This window comes from Eptesicus fuscus, chromosome 18 (genome assembly GCF_027574615.1).
Source record: "Eptesicus fuscus isolate TK198812 chromosome 18, DD_ASM_mEF_20220401, whole genome shotgun sequence".
Lineage (NCBI taxonomy): Eukaryota > Metazoa > Chordata > Mammalia > Chiroptera > Vespertilionidae > Eptesicus > Eptesicus fuscus.
The window spans coordinates 34,029,377-34,055,095 of record NC_072490.1 but is presented as its reverse complement, the minus strand read 5'-3'; the positions used below and the strand labels follow the sequence as shown (position 1 = coordinate 34,055,095).

The 25,719-nt window shown below is 39.2% G+C and overlaps 1 protein-coding gene across 1 annotated transcript in view; it reads right to left on the bottom strand.

Annotated features, from left to right (window-relative positions):
• Window positions 1-25,719, bottom strand: part of NR2C2 (nuclear receptor subfamily 2 group C member 2) — an 84,744-nt gene that overhangs the window by 48,716 nt on the left and 10,309 nt on the right. The window contains exon 2 of the mRNA XM_028127814.2: window positions 19,187-19,270. Within this exon, the coding sequence (XP_027983615.1) occupies window positions 19,187-19,246 (60 nt within the window). The 5' untranslated portion in view covers window positions 19,247-19,270. The remainder of the gene's footprint in view (window positions 1-19,186; window positions 19,271-25,719) is intronic.

Sequence of the window (25,719 nt, the reverse complement as noted above, 5' to 3'; positions counted from 1 at the left end):
CAGCAATGGGCTAATAAGCAAATATTTAAAAAAAGAGTTTCTAAACTGTAACTTATTTTGGATTTTGGCTGCAACATTCCCATAAGTTATTAATAGGGCAACAAAGTTCACACCCTCTGAAAAAAACAGATTGCGCAGGCCTAATATGTTACAAATATCAATCAGGAACTTCCGACTTCTCCTTAACATCCCCAGTGAAAAAACGAACAATGTAAAAAATGCCTAAGTGGGTAAATGGTTTCAAGTAGAGGACATCTCCATCCTGAACTGAAATGTACAACATCCTCCTTTTATTTTTAATTTCAAAAGATCATTAAATAACAAGTGTAATGAAAGGTCAATGGACAAAGAGTTAAACCCTCTTTGTGCTGCAAGGTGAATCACAGAGAGAAGAATCCACAGGAAGCTGCTGGTCTTTAAAGTGCTTACCCCTTACCTCACACAGAGGATTAAAACCTTATAATGTCCATGTGCCACATTCCTAAAGAATTACTTCTCTGGAAGACTGTTAAGTCCAGCTCTTCTTTGTTAGTATAAAGTCAATGAAAGAATCAAAGCAGAATATTATAAATCAGCCCCATTTATAACAAAATTAATCAGTTCTTCAATTTTCCAGGTGATAATATGTTTAAAAAAGATGAAACTACAGCCCTAAATTTACTGGCACAAAAACAAAGATCCAAAGTCAACAACCACTACCTATAATTATGTAAAACAATGATGTTTTTAAGAGCAATATGGTTCACAAACTGTTCATAGGCAGATTAACCTGCTGAAAACAATAATAAACAAGCAAACGGCTTTTGATCCCCTGAATTTACCCAGCATACTCAAAAGAAAGTGCCTATAAATAATCTAGGTGCTAAGCACAGTAGACACTAAAATTAATTCCTTCAAATAGGTGTCTAAATCCACTGCTATTTTATCAACTGCTCGGAAAACAAGTATCTGTGAAATACACTGCATTACAAGGAGGCTTCCCTTCAGAAACAGAGAGAACCAGAAATGGCTTCAATATCACAGTCTTGTTTTCTTCAGGACCCTTACACTTACCATGTTAAAGAATCTCTGCAGCTTAATTTACATTTTTCCTCAGCAATCTCCCAGACCAGTGTGTCCAACCCAAATGACGAAGGGTTGGTTGGGGAACTCACAGGCATTTGCTTTCAAACTGCCACCGCAGATTCCATTCCCTAAAACCTGACAAGGCTGTATAAAGATGCCCTTTCCATGACCCTGCTCTGCTGAAGGTCAAGAACACTATCACTCCTTGTAACTAAGGAAGCAAAATTGTCATGTTCCCGCTGTTTCACCAGCTGCTTAAGCAGTCTGTCTAATAATATGATTAATTTGCTTCTAGGGAAGTTGTACTTGGTTTAACAAAGTTCTCCCTTCACCTACATTGTTACCTTTGCTAAATGCTCCCAACCCCTTTCCCTGTAAAGACCACCTGAACTGAGAGCTCCTAAGAATGTTACCATGGAGTCCAACCAACTCAAAATAGTTTTAAAACTTTAAGGAGTGGAGGGAAGATTTGGAGAACTCAGAAATACCACATTCTACATACAGCATTTTCAAATTCATAATATATTAAGCTAATCTTTTTAGACAGGGTCCTTGCAAATTCCTTATTCATTCAAAAAGAAGGCAACAACATAACATCTATATTACATACAAAAACACCCACAAGAAAAACAGCACTGGGCTCATTTAATAAACATTTAACTACGTCTCCTTAACATGTGAATACAGGTCAGAGCCTCCCATTCTGGCAGGAGGATGAGCACAGGCAGGGCAAAGGGAGCACTTTAACAGGCCATGGAATGGCTTCAAGCCTAAGCCTCACCCTTCCAGCAAGGCCACAGAGGAAATGGAGCTCCTGAGGTCACAGTGAATTAGAGGTGGGGCTGGAACTAATACCCAGATTCCTTGGCTGCTGGCCAAGAGCACTTGCCACTAAAGCCAACCTGAAGCCTCCTGTTTGCCATGGAGACTCACCTGTTTTAACATCTTAACAACTAACATGAAACAAATACTGGTTAGTCACCAAAACAAATGAAGTCTGGGGAAGGATGGGAAGAGTTTATGGATATTTACTTTTATATAGGATGGGGGAGTTTAGAGAGGAAGGAAACTAAAATATTAAGTTCTCCACACTGTTACAAGTTTGTATGTGTACTAACTAACTTAAAATAATCTAAGTTAAGAGAATATGTCATCCATTTTTCAAATTCTAGCACAAACTTAGGCTCCCAACCCAGAAAGGAAAAATTAATCAAGGGGGGGGGAGGGGGAGAGATGATTCTCCTTTTAAAAATGGGAGATTATAGTCCCTCCCTACCTCAAGTATTTAAAGTTCTAAAAAACATTACACTCTATTCACTAAGTACAACTAATAAATGATGTATAAAAGGAAAGATTAATCCAAGTAAACAAAATGCTCCAAGGTCCAACTGTTGAGGTCAATAGGTCTGCTCCTCTTATCATAAAAATTTGTTCATGCCCTCTGACCTGGTAATTCTACTTCTGGGAATCCACCTTACACAAACTATCATAAATATTGAAAGGGCTCTATCAGTGTGTAGTCCTAAATTATTTTTCTAGGGAACATAGTAATTCCCTCTCTCAGGGAATCCATATGAGGCAGATCTTACTTCTAATTGTAGAAGTAGAGAATGCCAGATACTTGCTGGTCTGGTATCTCTTGAAGGGCAAGGGGTCAATCAGATGCAAGAGCCTGAGACTTTGCACTGGCAGCAGGAATGTTAAGATAGGAGGAGGGTCTTAAGGTCTGCCCCATTCTTACTAAATGTTATTTCTTACTAATGTTAAAATGTAGCAGAGTATTTTGCAGGTGCATCTGTAAATAGGATGAGCTGACAGTAACTCAACAAGATAAATGAGGCCAAGAAATCAATCAACAAGTAACTAAGCAATTAGTGTATGTAAGTGATAGCTAAGCCTTTCTTCAGGAAAGCAGAGTTTTGGATATGAATACTGTCTCCTTTACTAGCTAAAGTAAATAAAACCACCTTGTGACAACCACGTCTCTTTTTTGGAATTGAGCACCTCAAGTGGCGAACACCTTGAGTTTAGTAACAAGAGCCTCATGTCTGGCCTCAGCATTGTGGTGTGCTCCTACAGCTTTATCAGACAGGTGCTTCTGTAAGATCTGGGTATGGTTCCTAGCTACAAAGCTATTTATCCAGTACTCCTGGTAACTATCAAGTTATCCATCCATCCTTCCTCACATACATTTTAACTCAAATGTTTTTTTTTAAAGAATCCCATTTCTGCTTAAATTTTTATAAACATGTTTTTATAGATTTTTTAGAGAGAGAGGGAGGGGGGGAGAGAGAGAGAGAGAGAGAGAGAGAGAGAGAGAGAGAGAGAGAGAGAGAAACATCGGTATGAGAGAAACACCGATTGGCTGCCTCCTGCATGCCCCCTACTGGGAATCGAGCTGGAACCCCTGACATATGCCCTGACTAGAAATTCACCTGGTGACCGTTTGGTCCATAGAACAATGCCCAACTAACTGAGCCACACTGGCCAGGGCTAAATATATATATCTTTTAATTTATTGATCTTTTATATATTGATCTTTAATTTATTGATCTGATATATATTGATATATATGTATGTGTGTGTATATATATATATATATATATATATATATGTCTTTTAATGTACTGATTTTAAAGAGAGGGAAAGAAAAAGAGAGAAAGAGAGAAGGAAAGAGAGAAAGGGAGGCAGAAAAAGAGAGAGAAATAGAAACATCAATTTATTGCTCCACTTAGACATTCATTGGTTGCTTTTTGTATGTGACCTGACCAGAGATCAAACCTGCAACCTTGGCATACTGGGAGGATACTCGAACCAAATGAGCTACTGGGTCAGGGCAAGAATCCCATTAACAGAGAAAGGTCAGAATCAACTTTAATACCCCATACTAGGTGGTGAGTTAGTAAATTATATCATGTTCTTTTGATACAAAATTATGTAGCTATGAAAAAAGGATGGTCATACAGGTTATGAAGAAATCTGTGGAAAAGACAATTACATTTACTCTGTGAAGTAATGAAACACTAAGTTGTATGTGAACTATGATTATAATGGGATAACATACCTGTGAAAAAAAGACCCAAACTGAACACATTTATTCATTTAATAAATAAATCTTAATATTGACTGTTTACTATATTCCAGGCACTGTTTTAGACACTGGGAACACAACAGGGAATAAAACAAAGTTCCTGATTTCCAGTAATTTATATTCTAGTGTGATAAATAACATGTATACAAGTCTGTTAGTGATAAGTGCCACAGAGAAAACTAAGAGTAAGAAGAATAAAAAGTGAGAGAAGTAGAGGTAAAAATGATTATTTTATATGGGGAGGTGTTAAGGTAATAAAATAGTGATAGATGGGTTGAAATGGTGAAAATAGGGCTTTCTTCTCCTTTTCAATTTTTTCCAGAATGTTACATCACTTTTATGGTACATTTGAAAAAAAATGTTTCAAAAACCAGTTACCTTTTAAACCAGCAAATATTGCTAGAAATTGGTATGAATGATCTTACTTTCAACCCAAATCTGAATAGTGTTCTTTATACTTCTTTTCCTCATTTTTAAAAGAAAAACTTCTCTTCTACCCATCCAGAAAAAATAAGAAATCTCTTTATTTTGTAAGATGAGATAAAACTCTGTGAAAAATAATTCTCAGTCTCCTTGCCTACTAAAGAATTGCTACGGATGATATTTTAAAACTAGTCTATGTTTCTGCAATTACAAATCTAAACGGAATTATCCTATTAGGCACACTTAGAATGCCAGCTCCTATTTGGGTGGTTTTGGACAAGTCCCTTGATTGTTCTGAGCCCCTGTTTACTCATTTGTGAAATTGAAGTTAGTATCTCTTATCTCACAGGATATTATGAGGATTAAATGAGGAAATAAATATAAAGTGCAATGTACAGGGGTGGGCAAAAGTAGGTTTGCATTTATAAGTACATGAACGAGTTTATTCTTGTATTATTATTTACAGACTAGAGGCCCGGTGCATGAAATTCATGCACGGGGGAGGGGGGGTCCCTCAGCCCAGCCTGCACCCTCTCCAATGTGAGACCCCTCGAGGGATGTCCGACTCCCCATTTAGTTGGTTGCCCCCAACTGCCCTCCCCTGCAGGCCTGCCCCTCCCCCCAACTGCCCTCCCTTGCAGTTGTGGGTGACCAGGCCTGCAGGGGAGGGCAGTTGTGGGCGAGATCAGGCTGGCAGGAGAGGGTAGTTGGGGGCGACCAGGCTGGCAGGGGAGGGCAGTTGGGGGCGAGATCAGGCCAGCAGGGGAGGGCAGTTGGGGGCGAGATCAGGCCAGCAGGGGAGGGCAGTTGGGGGCGAGATCAGGCCTGCAGGGGAGGGCAGTTGGGGGTGAGATCAGGCCAGCAGGGGAGGGCAGCTGGGGGCGAGATCAGGCCGGCAGGGGAGGGCAGTTGGGGGCGACTAGGGATCGGGCCTAAACGGGCAGACATCCCCCCAAGGGGTCCCAAATTGGAGAGGGTACAGGCTGGGCTGAGGGACACCCCGCCCATGCACGAGTTTTGTGCACCAGGCCTCTGGGAAACCGGGAGTTCGATCGCTCGCTATGACATGCACTGACCACCAGAAGGCGGGGCGGAACAAAGAAAGGCCCCAGCTCACAGCCGAGGAAGGGAGGCCCTTTTCAGCAGCCAGAAAGCCCTGATCGGCCCTGATCGCTGGCCAGGCCTAGGGACCTTACCCATGCTTGAATTTCGTGCACCGAGCCTCTAGTATAAATATAGAGCATTCCTATTATAATTTCCCCAAGGAAAGCAAGTGTAGCACTAAACCTATGAACCTGAGTAAAATGTCTAGTTTGTGTGTTGTGTGTGTTTTGTTTGTTGGTAAACAAAATGGTTTTGTTTCTAATTCTCTATTTCCTAAGACCAATAAAAGGATATTGTCTCTGAAGTCTTTTAAAATTATCAGGCACTAAAGATATACTGGTATACCTCAAATGCAGTGAGATTTTTAACAAAGATGTTTTCTGTGACAGATCATCACTATGCTGGCTGAAGACATACCATGGGAAGTTATTTTGGTAAAGCCCCTTTACAAGGACATCATATTTCCTCCTTTTTGACAATTCTTTTCATCAACTCTTTGTTTCTTACCATATTACAAATAAGTCTAGTCTTTCTTATTCTAACACTACTTTCATTCCAGTTCCCCTGTAGGCCTGTTCCTATTTCTACAAAATAATTTCATCTTATTATTTTTACAGTCATAGCTTATTTAAGTATGTACAACCATCTGATTTCTCCATTATATCTTCTATGATATCTGTGTCTGATCATTTACATGAAATACACATTACTTTATAATAAATTGCTTTCCTTTTGTTTCTCTTGCATAGTTATTGTACTACATTGATTTTTTAAATTTATTTGTGCTTGAGTGGTTATATTCCCTATGAGTATTATTTTGGTATAGTGAAAGGGTCATTAAAAACACTGCAATAAAAAGGAGGCACTGGTTCCAAAGGAACCAAAAACCCCTAAGCCATACAATGTGTATTCAATAAATGCTTGCTGAATAAAACTACTGACCTAATCAATGGCCCAGCTACTTCTTGCATATAAGGCTATATGATTGCTAAAAATCTGTTTAAAAACAAAAGCAAAAAAAGAAGAAGAAAATAAAAATAGCAAAAACTTTGAAGATACAATTAAACCCAGATAGCTTTCAGCAATTCTATTTTTAGCCTAGAGAAATACACCCACAAGTAAGCCCAAGGAGGCATCGTTTACAATTCATCTTCAAGAAAATTTGGAAAACTTAAACTTGTAGACCATCATATTTAGTGTGATTTTTAAAAATTTAGTTAAATTTTAAAACCTATATATTCCTAGTTACATATACATGAGCACTTAGGAAGGTGACACACCAAACTTAAAGTAAAAAATTTCTAAGAATTGTTACCATACAAACCAGATTCTCTGATCACACTATGATCACACTATGATTAAAGTTAAAAAAAATTAAAAGAGAATTATAAATATAAAATCTAGTTATAAAACTTCCAGAGAAAACCAGAAGAAAATCTTTATGATATTAGGTTATGTAAAGATAAAAATATAACATCAAAAGCATGATTCATAAAATAAAAAATTGATAAAGTAAACTTCACAAAAATAGAAAAAAATCTGCTCTTCAAAAATACTGTTAAGAGAATGAAAAGATAAGTCACAGATTGGGAGAAAACATTTGGAAACCACGTACCTCATGTATCCAGAATATATAAACAATTCTCAAAACTCAGTAAGAAAGCAAACATCTCAATTTTTTAAAATAGGCAAAGGATTTAACAGACACTTCATCAAAGGTGGCAAATATCAAGATGCTTAACATCATTTTCATTAGAGAAATGCATATTAAAACCACAATGAAAAAACAGTACACATCTACCAGAATGCCTAACATTTACCATGTGACCCAAAAAGTCCACGCTTAGAGTATCTACCCAAGAGAAATAAAAGTATATGTTCTCACGAACACTTACACAATGCTCAGAGCATTTTTGTAATAGTAGAATGAAAACAACCCAAGTGTCCATCAGTAGGAAAATAGATAAAAAAGAAATTGTATATACACACAATGGATTACTACCACAAAAAATAATGAACTACTAGATCTGAGAGCCAAGATGGTGGTGTAGGTAAACACTGTACTTGCCAAGTTCCACAACCACATCAAAATTGCAAAAAAAATACAGAACCATCAATCAGAACCATCTGAAATCTGGCTGAATGGAAGGAAGTCTTACAACTAGAGAAGTAAAGAAGAAAGCACATTGAGACTGGTAGGAGGGGCAGAGGCGTGGAATGAACTGGTCTGACACCCATGTGTGGCATGTTTTTAATCGGGAGGGATATCTAGGCTGTGGAGGCCTCCTGTGAGGAGCAAGGGGTCTCAGCGCTGTGAAGAGAAGCCCCCATAATTTCGGGTAATAAAAACCCGTAGGGCTTGTGGCTGAGTGACATGCAGGCTCTTGGAGACCCAAGCAGTTTCCTCTTAATGGGACAGTGAATGGACTTTACTCTGACTCGATCCCTCTGGGCTTCGGTGCTGGGGCAGTGGCGTGGGGGGTGGCGGGGTGGGGGGGCATGTGCAGAGATCCAGAATTGCCTGGCATTTGAGCAAGAACTCAGGAGTGGCTTTCTCCCAGACAAGGGTGCTCACTGAGGCCAGTGTTCCTATGCTGACACCTCCCCCGTCCAGAGCTGACTAGTAGCCATATCTGAGTTTCCATCAGCTTGTCTCATACTGTTCACTCTGCCCTGGTGATTTCCTAAGACCCTGCCCCATCCAATTTGATGCCCAATCCAAGCTGTTTGCAGTGGATTTTCCATATGAATGGCCTGTCCTGGCTCAGGATTCAGACTTTCCTAAAATCTCTCAAACAAGCAACAGCTAGCATCAGCAAGACCACCACTAGCAGCAGCCTGCCTTGCTTCACAGGTTGGCCATGCCTGGGTACTTCCAAACCCAACACAAGTAGCAGCCATCTGCAGATCGCTCTGTAGCTCACTGGTGGCCCCAGGCAGTGGCTGACTTTGCACCCGGTGGACAGCTTCAGACCATACCAGATTACAACTCTACTCATATACAGGCAACACACTCAAGGGCAGACTCCGTGAGCACCAAAGCCCCACTGAAGCAAGTCCTACTGCAAGTCCTACTCCATAAAGTATCTGCTGCACAGCAACTCTTCCACTGTAGTTGGAGCTGGTCCTCATAGCCTACTGACCTGGGGAGTCAATTCCTCCCAGTTACCCTAACAACAATCAGGGTTCAACTACAATAAGACAGTGTACACAACCTACACAGGGGCGCACCTGGAGTGCTCAGCTCAGGTGACTGGGGAGGCTGAGCCACTGGGCCCTACAGGACACCTACTACGCAAGGCCACTCTACCAATTCCAGGAGACATTAGCAACTCTATCTAATACACAGAAACAAACACAGGGGAGCAGCCAAAATGTAGAGACAAAGAAACATGTCACAAATGAAAGAACAGAAGAAATCTCCAGAAAAAGAACTAAGTGAAATGAAAGCAAGCAAACTACTAGATACAGAGTTCAAAACAATTATTACAAGGATGCTCATGAATCTTAATGATAACTTCAAGGGACTTAGTGAGAACTTCAAGGATCTCAAGTGAGAATTTCAAGGAAATTAGTGAGAACATCAGAGACATGAAAAAGGACCAGTAAGAAATGAAGGATACACAAAGGAGAAGGAGAAGAAGGCGGAGGAAGAGGAGGAGGAGGGGGGGGAGGGAGGGACAGGGGGAAGGATAAAAAATATCAACACTAAAATGGCAATAAATATACACTGAGTGGTCAGATTATTATGATCTCTGAACGCATAATAATCTGGCCACTCTGTGTGTGTATATATACATATACATACATACATACATACATACACACACACACACACACACACACACACACACACACACACATTAGAGGCCCGGTGCATGAATTTGTGCATGGGTGGGGTCCGGCCAGCCAGGCCAGGGGGAGGGGACATGGGCGGTCGGCCAGCCTGCCTGCTGGTTGAGGGGACAATTTGCATATTAGCCTTTTATTATATAGGATATACACTGAGTGGCCAGATTATCATGTGTTCAGAGATCATAATAATCTGGCCACTCAGTGTATATCTATCAACAATTGAACCTAAAAAACAAAATAAATGAACAAGGAATCTAATGACAAAATAAACTGATGACTAAAATAGAACAAGGACATGGAAACATGGAATAAACTGCTGAATCTCAGAGGGAAGGGGTGGAGGCAGGGGGAGGGGGCTGGAAGAGATTAATCAAAGAATTTATATGCATATATGCATTACCTATGACACAGAAAATAGGGTGGTGAAGGCCTGGGGTGAAGTGGGAACCAGGTGACAGGGACAAGGGGGGTAAAAGGGGAACATCTGTAAAACTTAAGCAAGGAAGTAAAAGAGCTGTACACTGAAAACTACAAAACACTGCTGAAAGAAATTAAAGACATAAATAAATGGAAAAACATCTTGTGTTCATGGATTGGAAAATTTAATATTTTAAAGATGTCAACATCACATAAAGCTATCTACAGATTCAATGTAGTCCCTATTAAAATGGCAACAATGTTGTTTTGTAAAATAGAAAAATCCATCCTAACCTTTATAGGGAATCTCACAGGACCCAAACTGCTAAAACTTACTCCAAAGCTATAGCAATCAAATCACTATGGTAGAGAGATAAAGGCAAAAATATAGACCAATGTAATAGAATAGAGAGCTCAGAACCTTGAGGATTTATACAAGTAAAATAAGCTAGTTGGAAAAAAATACAAGTTCTATATGATTCCATTTATATGAGGTATAAAAGCAGTCAAAGTTATAGAAGGTAGAATGGTGGCTGTCAAGGGCTAGGGAATGGGAAATGGAGAGTTGTTAATAAATATAGTTTCAGTTTTACAAAATAAAAAGGTTGTGGAGATCCGTTGCACAACAATGTGAGTATAATTAACACTATTGAACTGCATATTTAAAAATGATTAAGCCCTGGCTGGTGTTATTCAGTGGTTAGAGCATTGAACTGCTCACTGAAGGGTCTTGGGTTCAATTCCCAGTCAAGGGCAGGTACTTGGGTTGCAGGTTCAATCCCAGCCCTGTTGGGGTGCGTGCAGGAGGCAACCAATCACTATGTCTCTCTCATTCCCTTCCACTCTGTCTATAAATCAATGGAAAAAATATCCTCAGGTGAGGATCAACAATAACACACACACACACACACACACACACACACACACACCAAGAACAAGAAAATATTAAGTGTTGGTATGGAAAATAGTATGGCAGTTCCTAAAAAAATTCAACATAAAATTAGCATATGATCCAGCAATTCCACTTCTGGGTGTATACCCGAAAGAACGGAAAGAATGAACTTTAAAGGTATTTATTTGTACACCCATATTCATAACAGCATTTTTCCTTTTTTTTTTTTTTTTGGAGGAAAAGAGGAAGTGGGGAAGTGGGGGAGGGAGGGAGGGAGGGAGGGAGGGAGGGGGAGAGAGAGAGAGAAACAAACAACAGAAGGGTGTCTCCTGCATGCACCCTGATCCGGGATTGAGCTCACGACCTGGGCATGTGCCCTGACCAGGAACTGAACCAGTGACTTTTCCGTGCATGGGACAATGTTCAACCAACTGAGCCATACTGGCCAGGGCTGTCACAGCATTTTCTGCAAAAGAATCAAGAGGTGAACACAACCCAGGTGTCCATGGATGGATAAACTGATAAACAAAATGTGGTATACAGATACAAAGGAATATTTTTCAGTTTTAAAAGGTAAGAAAATTCTGATATATGTTACAATGTGGATCAACCTTGAGAACATTATGCTAAGTCTGTCACAAAATGACAAATATTCTATAATTCCATTTATATGAGGTACCTCAGGTAGTCAAATTCAGAGAGTAAAAATAGTGGTTGCCAATGACTGCAGGGAGAGGAAATGGGAGTTAGTGTTTAAAGGATACAGAGTTTCAGTTTGGGAAGATGAAAAAGTTCTGAAGATGGATGGTGGTGATGTTTGCAAAATAATGTGAATGTACCAAATGCCACTGAACTGCACACTTAAAAATGGTTGTAACGATAAATCTTCCATTTTATACAATAAAAAAAAAAAAAAAGAAAACAACTCCCACCCGGCCAGGTAGCTCAGTTGGTTAGAGCATTGTCCCAATACATTAAGGTTGCAGATTCAATCCCCGGTGAAGGGCATATATAAAAGCCAACCAATGAATGCATAAATAAGTGGAACAACAAATTGATGTTTCTTACTCTCTCTCTTCCCCTTCCTCTCTAAAATCAACTTAAAAAACACACTAACCTCTCTCAAAAAAGGACAATGTCTTACACTGATTTAAAAAACAAAACAGAGTAAGAATATTTTTATAAATAAAAAGTTAAATATCAGAAGAGATCAATTTAGAGAGGGAGACTTGGGGATAAAAAGAGGGTGGGGTGGTTCAGGAGCTTGCTTCTCTATTTCAAGCCAAACATAGTACTGGTCAACTTTTAAATCTATGTATATATATATACTTTGACAAGAAAATGAAAGTTTAAATGTCCAGTTTGTAAGAGGGCAGAATAATAAAATTTAATGCAATGAGTTACATCTTTCCAGAATACTGGAAACTTGAAACCTGAGCAATGACTTTGCTTTCTCCTGCTTAAGGATGTAGCCTTGCCAATACTGAGTTTTATTCAGAAACTAAAAAAGCCCTGTTTTTAAACATTCTCTTATATGGAACATTAAGTTTTATGTAATGGTGATGCAAGCCATAATGATAAAAAGAATAATGGGGTTGTAAGAATTTGGCTATTTTTTTAGTGATGACAGAACCTTCCTGTTCAAAGAACATCTGATGGCTTATACAGCCCAGGGACCAAGGAATAGTCTTGCCAAGTTCTATAAAGCCACCTCACTTCCATTGTGGAAAAATAAAAGCAACTTATACTTTGGGTCTATGAGTGGTCTCTTTCTGCCAATCAGTAAGTGACTCAAAGTGCTCCAACTCTTAACTCCTAAATTTCTCCTAACTCAAAACATCTTATAGAGTTGAATAGTGTCTTTACTTCATTTAGGCAATGATGAAGAAATACACATATGTATTTGTCTGTGTGTATCTGTTTTAAATTTCCAGTTAGAGAGGGAAATCTTAAATGTTTTAAGAATACTGAAGCCCTTTACAAAATTTATTTCATTTATGTAAAGCAAAATTCTACTGTTACATATGATCAATCTCCCACTGCTTTAATTACAAATTCTCATCTGTCAACTATCCTTTTAAAAAACTAACCATATTGTTCTTTTTTAAATTTTTATTGATTTCAGAGAGGAAGGAAGAGGGGAGAGAGATAGAACCATCCATGATGAGAGAGAATCATGAATCGGCTGCCTCCTGCAAGTCCCCCACTGGGGATCGAGCCCACAACCCGGGCATGTGCCCTTGACTGGAATCGAACCTGGGACCTTTCAGTTCACAGGCCGAAGCTCTATCCACTGAGCCAAACCAGCTAGGGCCATATTGTTCTTTATCCATAGTCAATTCCATAGTACATAGATTTAGCAGAACCCCGAATTCCAGACTTCTGATACTCCATGATCATGGAAACAATTGTTTTATTTATTTATTTATTTTTAAATAAGAGTGCTATTGACTCTTACAAAGTGTTACAATGAAAATCTGGAAAATGAAGGTATAAAGACAATTGTGCAAATCCAGAAAACTAATTATACTATTAGCATTAAGGATATTTTAAAAAAATGGACTTATTGTATAGTGGTTAAAAGCTGGGCTCTGAAGTCACTCAGATAAGTGTTTGAAACCTGGCAAAATAAATCTCTCTCTCTGTTTCTTTATTTAAAGTGGGGAAAACAATAATGTTTTCCTTATAGTGTTAGTGGAAGTATTAAATGAGCTAATAGGCTTAGCATAATACCTGGTATACTGTATCATATAGTACATGGCATATAATTATAGTTATACATTAGATATATTTACAAAATTTAAGTCAAACTGAACGGGGTGGGCAAAAGTAGGTTTATAGGGGTATGTGAAATATATTATTCATTACTAGAGACCTGGTGCATGAAATTTGTGCACAGGGGGGGGGGAGGGGTCCCTCAGCCCAACCTGCACCCTCTTCAATCTGGGACCCCTCGAGGGATGTTCGACTGCCCATTTACAGGGATTGGGCCATGGGGGTGTGGCCAGCCTGGGTGAGGGGCTGAGGGCTGTTTTCAGGCTGGCCACACCCCCTTCATGGTGGGGGTCCACACAGGGGTGTGTCTGGCCAGCTTGGGTGAGGGGCTGATGGCTGTTTGCAGGCTGGCCACACACCCCCAGTGACCCAAGCTCCCAGACCCTCCTTTTTTTCTTTTTCTTTTTTCCAGCACCTCCTGGAGTGGAGGCCAGGGTCGGCTGGAAGCAGGTATCTGGGATTTATTTATCTTCTATAATTGAAACTTTGTAGCCTTGAGCAGAGGCAAGGGCTGGCCAGGGTGGGTGGGAAGCTTAGCTTCCTCCATCACCAGGGGCAACCCAAGCCTCCTGCTCACTCCAACTCTGTGGCTGCCACCATCTTTGTTGGGTTAATTTGCATACTCGCTCCTAATTGGCTGGTGGGTGTAGCAGAGCGATGGTCAATTTGCATGTTTCTCTTCTATTAGTGTAGATAGTATTATTTCTATATGACTGTAAATCTACTTTTGCTCACCCCATATATACAGCCACATACTTCACAACATTTTAAGTCAACAATGCACCATATATATATATATATATATATATATATATATATATATATATATATATATATAAATATAATGGTGGTCCAAAATAATTATAGTGGAGCTGAAAAATTCCTATTGCTTAGTGACTATATTATTCACGTTCGTGGTGATGCTGGTGAAAACAAAGCTACTGTGCTGCCAGCTGAATAAAAGTATAGCACATACAATTTATATAATATACTAGTGGCCTGCTGCATGAATTTGTGCACATTGAAAGGAAATTAATTAGAAGAAATATTTTAGTATCACTATTCGCCCTTTCTCTATAATAGAAGTGTCAACCAAATTCATGATCAACAATGACAGATTGAAACACACACGTGCGAGCTTTATATTGCACAAGTCAACTTAGCCTTTTATATATACACCAGAGGCCTGGTGCAAGAAATTCGTGTACTCCGGGGCTGGGGGGGGATCCCCTAAGCCCTGCCTGCGCCCTCTCGCAGTCCAGGAGCCCTCAGGGGATGTCTGAGCAGGGCTAAGCTGGCAGTCGGACATCCTTAGTGCTGCCGCGGAGGCGGGAGAGGCTCCCACCACCGCCGCTGCACTCGCCAGCCATGAGCCCGGCTCAGGGCTTCTGGCTGAGCAGTGCTCCTCCTGTGGGAGCACACTGACCACTAGGGGGCAGCTCCTGCATTGAGCATCTGCCCCCTGGTGGTCAATGAGAGTCATAGCGATGGGTCGTTCTGCCCTTCAGTTGATTGGCATATTAGCCTTTTATTATATAGAATAAACTTGCTTAATTAGACCTGCTTTCTGATTTAAACTTTTTCCAGCCCAGTGAAGCACCACAACTTCTTTTTCAGGTAATTGTCAGCAACACAGCAGTAAATATCAACACAATGCAGATTATTATTGTAGATCACCCAGGGAGAACAAAGGGTAAAATATTTAACTGCAGCAGTGTTTGACTATATTCTGTGCAGTGAGAAAACCTGAAGTCATTTTCAAGGTCCACCATTTCTTTCTTCTTTTCAGTCAAATCAAGTTTCTAAGCTTTCTAAATCTGTTTTCCAACTAATGAAAAGAAAATAGGATTCTACCGAGTCTCCTATCTACCTACTCCAGGACTTCTGTGAGGATGAAATGAGATGAGGCACAGGAAAACGCTTCACAGATGTTTTGTTAAAGTGTAAAATGTTTGCACCTGGCTAAAAAGCATGTTGTGTTCCTGGGCTGAAGAAACTCCAAGAAGGCTAGTCGCTAGGGAGAGGAAGCTGGGTGTTGCTATGTGACATCATTACCTGGTGCCCACAGCCACGTTTCTGGGCTGGGCTGGGCTGTGGGCCACATTTTACGCCATGGGATCTCGGCAGCGTCGGCTATGATTTGGTAGGGGTGTTGCTCTGGGGTAGTGGTGGGGCCTGTGTCCCACTTGGGGGAAGCCAAGTGTTGCTTTGTGGGCACCAGGTCCGCAGTGCCATTTCTCTGTAAATGGCCAGTGCGTGTCACAGCAGCTCCTGTGTTGAATGTCTGCCCCCTGGCGGTCAGTGTGTGTCATAGCGACCGGTTGGACGAACACTTAGCATATCAGCCTTCTAATCTACACTAATAAAAGAGTAGGATGCAAATTGACTGTACATTCGAGACGCCCACCAGCCAATCAGGAGTGATTATGCAAATTAACCCAACAAAGATGGTGGGTTAATTTGTATACACAGGCGCCGAGTGGCCGGGGGCGTTCCACACCGCCCCAGCCGCTGCGGGCCTCTGGGCAGTGTGGGAAGGCAGAAAGGTAGCTCTGGGCCGGAGCAAAAAGGCAGCTCCAGGCCAGAGAAAAGGCGGTGCTGGCAGCCAGGGTAAGGAAGGCCCATTCTTGCACGAATCTTCGTGCATTGGACCTCTAGTATATAGATAATACCTGATAGTGGTAATAAGCGACTGTTAATGGTTTATGTATTTACTATACTATATTTAATTTATATGTATATTTATTGATTTCAGAGAGGAAGGGAGAAGGAGATAGAAATATCAATGATGAGAGAGAATCATTGATCGGCTGCCTCCTGCACGCCCTCTACTGGGGATTGAGCCTGCAACCTGAGCCCTTGACAAGAATTGCACCTGGGACCTTTCAGTCTGCAGGCCGATGCTCTATCCACTGAGCCAAACCAGCTAGGGCTATACTATACTTTATATATATGTATATATATATATATATATATATATATATATATATATACACATACACATACATACACACACACACACTATACTTTTTATCATTATTTTAGAGTATACTGTGTTTTTGGTTGTTGTTAATCCTCAGTTGATATTTTTTCCATTGCTTTTTAAGAGACAGAGGGAGAGGAGAGAGAGAAAAAGAGAAACGTTGATGTGAGAGAGACATATCTACCAGCTGCCTCTAGCACGCACTGGAAGGCAAGAGCAAACTCGCAACCCAGGTACATGCCTTTGACCGGGAATTGAACACAAGACCCTTCAGTGCACAGGCCAATGTTTTACCACTTAGCACCCAGCCAGGGCTAGAGTGTATTCTTTACTTCAGCCTCATACACCTCATGTTTACCATGTCTCCTGATTGCATCATTTTCTTTTGTTCGATTTAATTTTATATTGTTTTGTACAGTAACGTGCTGTACAGACTTGTGGTCTAGGAGCAATAGGCTATACCAGCAATTTTCAACCTGTGTGCCACAAAAGGCACACTAGTGTGCCATGAGAAGTTTTAAACATGCAATACCTGACTATTTACTCAGGGGCACTAACTTCTTTTCCTTTAGATTGTCAAATAATAAAATGACAACAGCCAACACAACAGCCATTGGGTGTGAATGTATCAAAATTATACCTTTTTTTTGCCAGATCAGCAAAATATATATTTTTTGGTGTGCCAGAGAATTTTAGTAATTAGTAACTAGTTTAAGTGTGCCACGAGATGAAAAAGGTTGAAAAATGCTGACCTACACCATATAGTAAGTTGGCTATACCATCCAGGTTTATGTAAGTACATTCTATAATCTTTGTACAACAAAACTGCCTAACAATGAATTTCTTAGAACACATCCCCATTGTTAAGTGGCACATGATTGTAGCTTCAAAGTTATTAAGCTCAAAATTTCAAACACACACACATACTTATCCCTCAAAACAATAGCAAGGAAATTTAGGGAATATTTTAAGTAGAAAGATTGCTTTTGCACTCCTATTAAGAACGCCTCCTCTTATTTTGGAAATCTCCTAAAACTGCACTTTTTGCTATGGGTAACAATAGTTGCACTAAGTTAATACTATATAAAACTCCATTTCCTGAAGGAAATACAGTACCTGACCAAAAATTTTAGGTAGCAAATTTTCTGAATACATACACAAAATATATTATTGAATAAGTTACTATAGGTTACTAAACTTTTCCCCTAAAGAATTAATGATGACCTTTTTACAGCAGTGATCCATAACTAGTCTCCAAATCAGCCTCAATTGGAAATTGTATTAAATGCAAAATAACCCTAAATATTTGGGGGAAAAAACAACAACAAAACACCAAAAATCCACAATGATTTTTTAAGAAAATTATTCCTATCAGAAACTAAAGCAACAAATAACCACAAGCATTTTGATAGTTGATAGGCCTTTCTAAAATATAGTACTAAAAAATGTGTGAAATCCATCTATTATCATAGTTAATATTAATCATTATTTATTGGAGGAAGGGGATGATTAGTTACACTGTTGCCTTAAAGTTCGTGGTTGATCTAAAGTGTGAAAAATCTGCTCACTACTTTTATTGGTTTAAACAGGTATGTGTGAACTTAGTTTTTATTTTTAAAAATCCTTTCTTTAAATGTACATTTTTTAATAAATTTGCATTTTTACCCTAGAAATATGAGTACTGAGTCAAAAATACAAATCTGAATCCTTCTAATGGCCCCTAGTTCCAATATGATGCATGGTTTATTGGAAGAAGTGAAACAGAACTGGGTCAGTGTGCCCTTGGCCAATTACTTGCCTTTGAGCCTTGCTTTCCTCACTTATGAAATGGGAATAATGATCATCCCAACCTCATATGGTTGTGGTGATGATTAAAGACTATTCATAGGACCTGGTACAGAGTGAAAAGATCTGGCCCTATTTCCCTCCTTTACACCTCAAGTTGCCTAGCTATTTCATGACTTTTTATAGGTTTCTGACTTCTGCCACCCCACTTCCTTGGGTCCGTCTGACAAATGTTTATTTATCACTCAAGACCCACCTCTAGGATCACCTTCCTCACATGGAATTGTACTTCTCACCCTGCTTTATAATTACTTTTTAACCCATTCCTGAAAATGCTAAAGGAAGGACCAATGGCTCATTCATCTCCATATTTCTCAGCACTAAGCAAATTCTCCAGTATAAGGTAGATGGTCAATAATGACTGCAGAATGCACATAACTGGGTTTTCCACTATACTACGATATTAGCAAGTGCCAAATGTGAAATAAACTAACACAGGACCTTGGAGTTAAAGCTGTACCCACATGTTCGAAAAGCATCAGATTCTTTTAGTTTTCAAGGTGAAATTTTTTTTAAGTCACTTACTGTATGCAGCTAGGCTACACTATTCATGCAAAAGAATAGGAGTAAATGTTCTTGTCATTTTCATTTTTTCTTCCATGGCAGCATCCTCCTCCTTTGGATTTAGATTACATCCTGACTTCATTGGGACTGTTTTCAAACAACAGAGCACACTGATGTACTTTTCCTATCAAAAGCAAGGGTGCTAGCTATTGTGCTAGCCCCTGTCACTCACCTCAGCCACCTGCTGGGTCCCCACTCTGTGCTGAACCAGCCCCTCCATATTTGTAGCCATGGTGAAGCAAGATCATTAGAGAACCTGTTTGGAAAGATGCAGCAACTTCTATCAGGTGGGGAGAAACCAGGCTACTTGAAAAATATCAGCAATCAAAATTCATCTTTGGTAATGTTTTGTACAGATTTTTTCCTTTATAGAAAACAGGCTAAGCATATCTGGATATGCTGCACCAGATTCTTCAATTACAGGTACCAAATTTAATTAGCAGAAACAACATTAGCAAAGTGTCAAATATGTTATGACTAAGACAGAACCTTGGAGTTAAAGCTGTACTTTCAATTTGGAAACAAGACTTCCCTTGGTAAATATAGACAAAGATGGATTTGGAACTTTAATTATCAGGTCTCTTGGGTTGTAACAGTTTGGTTCACCTCTCAGGGAGGTGGGAACCACACCTTTTTGTTTAGCTCCCTGAATAAGAAAGTGGCTATCTGAGAAAGGTGTGGTCAACTTCGAATACAGAGCACTAGATTGCTATCATCAACTATACTTCTGTTACTAGTGGCAGTGTGAGAACACTGCCCAGGTGCTATCACACCTCACTCTTAAGTTAAAAGGCAAATACTATCATTAACAAAGAAAGAAGTAGACTGCATTACTAAAGTGGGCTAAGAACATGGTACCCATACATTTATCAATTTATATTTTAAGTCTTCATTAAATTAGAAAAACAAGACAATTCAGCTTCCTATTAATAGAAAAAAACAACAGTGTGATCATTTGTAAAAATTGAGGAAGATCATCTAAAGACCAAAAATTGTGCTAGTCTCCTGGGTCAGGATCATTTGAGTACTAGCGTTTTTGATGTAACAGACCTCCTGGTCTCTTCAGGTCATAAAAGATAGCTACCCTGAACAGTCTCTAAACCCATGCCATTAGAATACTCTACCACAAAGAATTCAGGATAAAGGAATTCTACTTTGTATCTAATTCCTGGGCAAATCAGAAAGACTTCATTATTGACTGCACAGGTCCCATGGTTAATGGGAGAACAAAATTCTGGTATTTATTTCCAGCATTTACATATAAAAACTATATGGTACTACTGAGTGTGTAATATACACAAATGCATAAACATTTCATTTGTTTGGCCCTTTCTCAATCACAAATTAGACTACTTCACAATGTAATTTTATAAACACTTTCCTGTAGTTCTTACCTAAAATATTATCCTATATAAGAAAAGCCCAGTGACCGAATGGTGGAATGACCAGAACGACCGGTCGACCAGTCACTATGATGAGTACTGACCACCAGGGGGCAGATGCTCAAAGCAGGTGGTCAGTGCACTCCCATAGTGGGAGCACCACTTGGCTGACTGATCCCCGCAGGCCACAATTTGGTGACCTTCTATATCTTTCTATCCACTATTAGATAGTTCCTTCTATGATCATAATTCCCCTTCAGATTATTTTATTGCCAAGATGGTAATGCGAGAGATGGGAGCATGACACTGTGATTGATAAATATAAAATAATTGGCCCCTGTCTTCAAGGAGTCAACATCCTGTAAAGAGCAGGTACTGCACCAACTGCCACAAGAATACCAGGTCACCAGTGTCAGTAATTCATCTTCACATAACAGTACATGATCTGAAATTACAGAGGTAGTGTTTCTGGTTACTTATTCTTTTTAATAAGTAGTAAAGACTTTTAACTTTTGTTTACTTTTCACTGTTTCTAGAAGAAAAATCATAGAGAAAAACTCTGATCTTTTCCCCCAGTTACAGTTTGGTTCCAACTAAAAGAAATAACATCATTTCACACGTACCAGAAAAGTTTCTGAACAACCTGTTGTTGTTTTTTTTTGTTTGTTTGTTTTTTTAAAATATATTTTATTGATTTTTTACAGAGAGGAAGAGAGAGGGATAGAGAGTTAGAAACATCGATGAGAGAGAAACATCGATCAGCTGCCTCTTGCACACCCCCCACCGGGGATGTGCCCACAACCAAGGTACATGCCCTTAACCGGAATCGAACCTGGGACCCTTGAGTCCGCAGGCCGACGCTCTATCCACTGAGCCAAACCGGTTTCGGCACAACCTGTTGTTAAAAATACAATTATTGCATGTGAAAAGTCTAGAGTTCCTTCTTTTTCTATAAAAACAGAGCTCTCAAAAGGACTCTCTAAGGAATAAAATGGATATAGATAGCCAATAGGTACTATATAAGAAATAAAATCTAAACATGCAGCTGCAACTGTTATTTTACCACTTTTAGGTGTTACAAGCATTTCTGTTGCTGTGATTAACAGCTGTTTGATGCAAAAAATTTATGAATTTGAATATCAGAAATATCAATAGGGAATATTATTATGTAGTATAGAAATAAGAGTACTAGAAAGGCTTATCTTTCTATTGGGTTTCCCTAAAAGAGGTAGCTTGATCCTTCAAGTTTTGATTTAACAGATGACTGATGGCCTGGTAAAGATGACTTAGTAACTCAGAAAATTGTCTGTAATGACTCACTTAAACACTAAATTTAAAGGCCCATCAACCTCACATAGGACTTGGGGGCTCCAAGATACTGCTAACAACCAGTAGATTCTAGATGTTAGGTCACAAAGGAAGATGTAGTAATTAACATGTTTAGCTTAGAAAAGTTAAATATTAATTCTTTGTTGGTTACATAAATTATAAATATCTTCTGCTATGTAGCACATCTATGGTGTCTTTTGATGAATAGAAGTTCTTAAATTTAATAAGGCTAAATTTGTCAATATTTTCTTTTACAATTTGTACTTTTATGTTTTATGTACTTTTATTTATAAATAAATAAATAAAAAATCTTATCCTACATGAAGGTCAAAAGTTTAATGTTTTGCCCTGGCCGGTGTGGCTCGATCAGTTAGAGCATCGTCCCATGCACCAAGGGGTCGTGGATTTGATTCCCAGTCAGGGCACATACCTAGGTTGCAGGTTCAACCCCTGGTTGGGGCACATATGGAAGGTACCCGATCGACATTTCTCTCTCTCTCCCCCCTCCCCTTCCTCTCTCTCTAAAATCAATAAAAACATATCCTTGGGTGAGAATTTTTTTTTTAAATATATTTTATTGATTTCTTTACAGAGAGGAAGGGAGAGGGATAGAGAGTTAGAAACATCCATGAGAGAGAAACATCAGTCAGCTGTCTCCTGCACACCCCTTACTGGGGATGTGCACATAACCAAGGTACATGCCCTTGACCGGAATCGAACCTGGGACCCTTGAGTCCGCAGGCCGACGCTCTATCCACTGAGCCAAACCCGTTAGGGCTTGGGTGAGAATTTTTTAAAAAGTATAATGTTATGTATTATAAATGTTAAAGAGTTTTGTCCCTCACATTTAAGTCCTCAATTCATCTGCAAATTGATTTTTGAGTTTGATGAGAAGAATCCATTTTTTTCCCCCTATATGGATAATCAATTTTCTAGCACCATTTCTAAACAACCTATCCTTTTTGCCTACCATATCTTAGGCTTCCCTGTATGTGTGGATGTAATTCTAGGTTCTCTATTCTATTCCACTACTGTTCTACTTATCTTTCTCCATGCCACTACCATTATCTTATTACTGCAGTTTTATAATAAATCTTGCTCTGTTAGGGCAAGTGCATCCCCTCCCTGCCATTTTGCTCTCTTGCCCACACCAACTTCCTAGACTATCTCAAACACTCATGACCCGGAGCAGCAACCTTTCTTTATAACTTAAATTCTTACAATTCTTGATCTCACTCTTGATTTTCTGCCTTCAAAGCAGCTTCAGGCATCATCAACAGCAGTTTTGGAACTGCTTAAAAATGAACAAGGAAGAATGTGTGCACCTTCTGGAAAAATAAGCAAAGACAATGAGTGAGAATAACGTTGAGAGAGGTATCGAAAGAGAAATTATGAAAAGCAAGTGCTTTCAATAAAGATTTAAATCTAGTGAGAGCAGATAAAAATGAGGGGGTAATTTCAAAAAATATTTTCCATTTCATCATTTTTGAAAATATGTTAAGTCGCAAACTATATTCTATTCTCATATATAAATAAGAAAGACAGGGCCTTCTTTCAGGATATCACAATGTAAGACATCAGGAAGTGAGGGAAAATTTTTAACTCAAGTGCATAGGTAAAAAAAAAAAAGATAATGCCAGAGGGCAAGACTCTCACCTGAGAGCTTCTCTTACTGCTATCACAGCAACAGGTAATCCTAAAGACAGAAAGACCACATAGTAGGAAGGAAAGGTAGAGCACTTTGACAATGGTTGTCAATTAGGAGGCAACCCCCTTAGAACCGTGGTTCTCAACCTTTCTAATGCTGCGACCCTTTAATACAGTTCCTCATGTTGTGGTGACCCCCAACCATAAGATTATTTTTGTTGCTACTTCATAACTGTAATTTTGCTGTTATGAATCGTAATGTAAATATCTGTGTTTTCCGATGGTCTTAGGCTCTACAGCAGTGGTTCTTACTGTTATGAATCGTAATGTAAATATCTGTGTTTTCCGATGGTCTTAGGCGACCCCGCTAGCGGTTCTCAACCTGTGGGTCGCGAACCGCTGCTGTAGAGCCTAAGACCATCGGAAAACACATATATTTACATTACGATTCATAACAGTAGCAAAATTACAGTTATGAAGTAGCAACAAAAATAATCTTATGGTTGGGGTCACCACAACATGAGGAACTGTATTAAAGGGTCGTGGCACTAGAAAGGTTGAGAACCACTGTCCTAGAATGAGAAGCTCCAGGAAATAGTGTATTGTGTCCACATGTAGTTTGAAAAACCAGTCACTAGCACAATATAATTTTGCATTTGAAGTCTGAAAAAAAACACACCACACACACACAAAAAACAACAACCACCTATTGCTTTGATACTCAAACTAGAAAAAAACATTTAAAAACAACCTTCTTGGCGGGCAGAGCTAAGCATGATAATACTGATAGTAACTGACATTTCCCGAATGATTACTATACATCAGAAACTGTATTTATAAGCACTGTGGACAAAATATTATATTTCTTGGTACAGAAACTTGAGGTCTTCAAAGGTTGGTCCTTGACCTATTCAGCTCCCTAACCCTTGAAGATTGCTCCCACACACAATAATGTTCCCGGAAAAGACCAAATAGCTCAAGTAAAAAAAGAAACTGCCACAGAATATTTTTCAACGGTAATTTTAAGCTAATCAAGTTGAATAACTACCAATCCTTTTTAAGCAACTGCTGTGAAATAGTAAATGAATTGACTGCTGAGAATTAACAATGACAATAATAAGAGGAGGAGAAAGTCCTTGTCCTTGAAGAATTTTAGAAGGAAACCAATAAAAGCGGATGCAGTGTTAAATGCTACAAAGAATGTCCAAAGAAAGAAGCATCTCGCTCTGCTTGTGGTAGTTTTATAGGAGAGACGCTGGGTCTTGAAGGTAGAGTAGAAATTCAATAAGCAAAGAGGAGAATGGGGAGAGTTCTAAGCAGAGATAACAGCTCATACAAACTGGTAGGTATGAAAGAGAATGACATATTTGAGGAACAGCAGGAAATCTGGTGGGGGATTATTGGAGAGGTCAGGGGAGGAGAGAGGCTGATAGGATAGATAACAGAGAACTATTAGAGGACTGGCAGAAAAATGAAATAATCACATCTGGATCTTAAAAAAATCCTTTAGGGAACAGTGTGGAGATGATAAAAAAGGAGAGACTATAAATGGAGGGTCAGTTAGAAAGTGGTGGCAACAAAGACTATGAAGTGTGAAGACATAGTCTTAAACTTAATTTGAATGTGAGTTTTTCCTGTATTGCACATGTATGACAACAGGGTACAGTACATAAAAACTATAATACAGACCACAGGATGATGGAAGTAAAACTATTATTGCCTGACTTTATGTAAGCATAGGTTTTATAACATATTCTTTCAACTACAATGAGATCAATATCATCCTTTTAATAACAAAGAAGTAGAGAAAACTATGGTGACTTTGAATAAGCTCTTCTAGGCTCACAAAAAGTGTACAGCTGACCAAACTTTGCAACTAAAGTTTCTTTTGTGAAGCAGAGCTACAAACCCCACTACAGTGAAAGCTGGGCTCTGACTGCGATCACCCAAATACCCAGCAAGTCGCCAGGACAGCTCAGCTATGTTCTCCACAGGGGCAGGCTTAGGAATCAGGATCTCAAATAACAATAAACAAGCCCTAGGACAAGGAAACTTTGTCTTTATTGATAGGAATAGGTGAGCCTGCCTTTCCCTTCACAATCAACTGATTCACATTATCCATATTTATATATTACATGGCCCATAATTAAATAACATTCAAAAATATCTACTGTCTTGATATTTTCTCATCTAAACAAATATACTGGGTTGTGAGGCTCTGGCACTAAATTGATCTTTCTGATACTAAACCACATGAAGTTAATTGTGAAGATTAGATCTTAAATATGTATGTAAGAGCCTAACTCAGTGCCAGGCACATAACAGACATGCAATACATGGAAGCTAC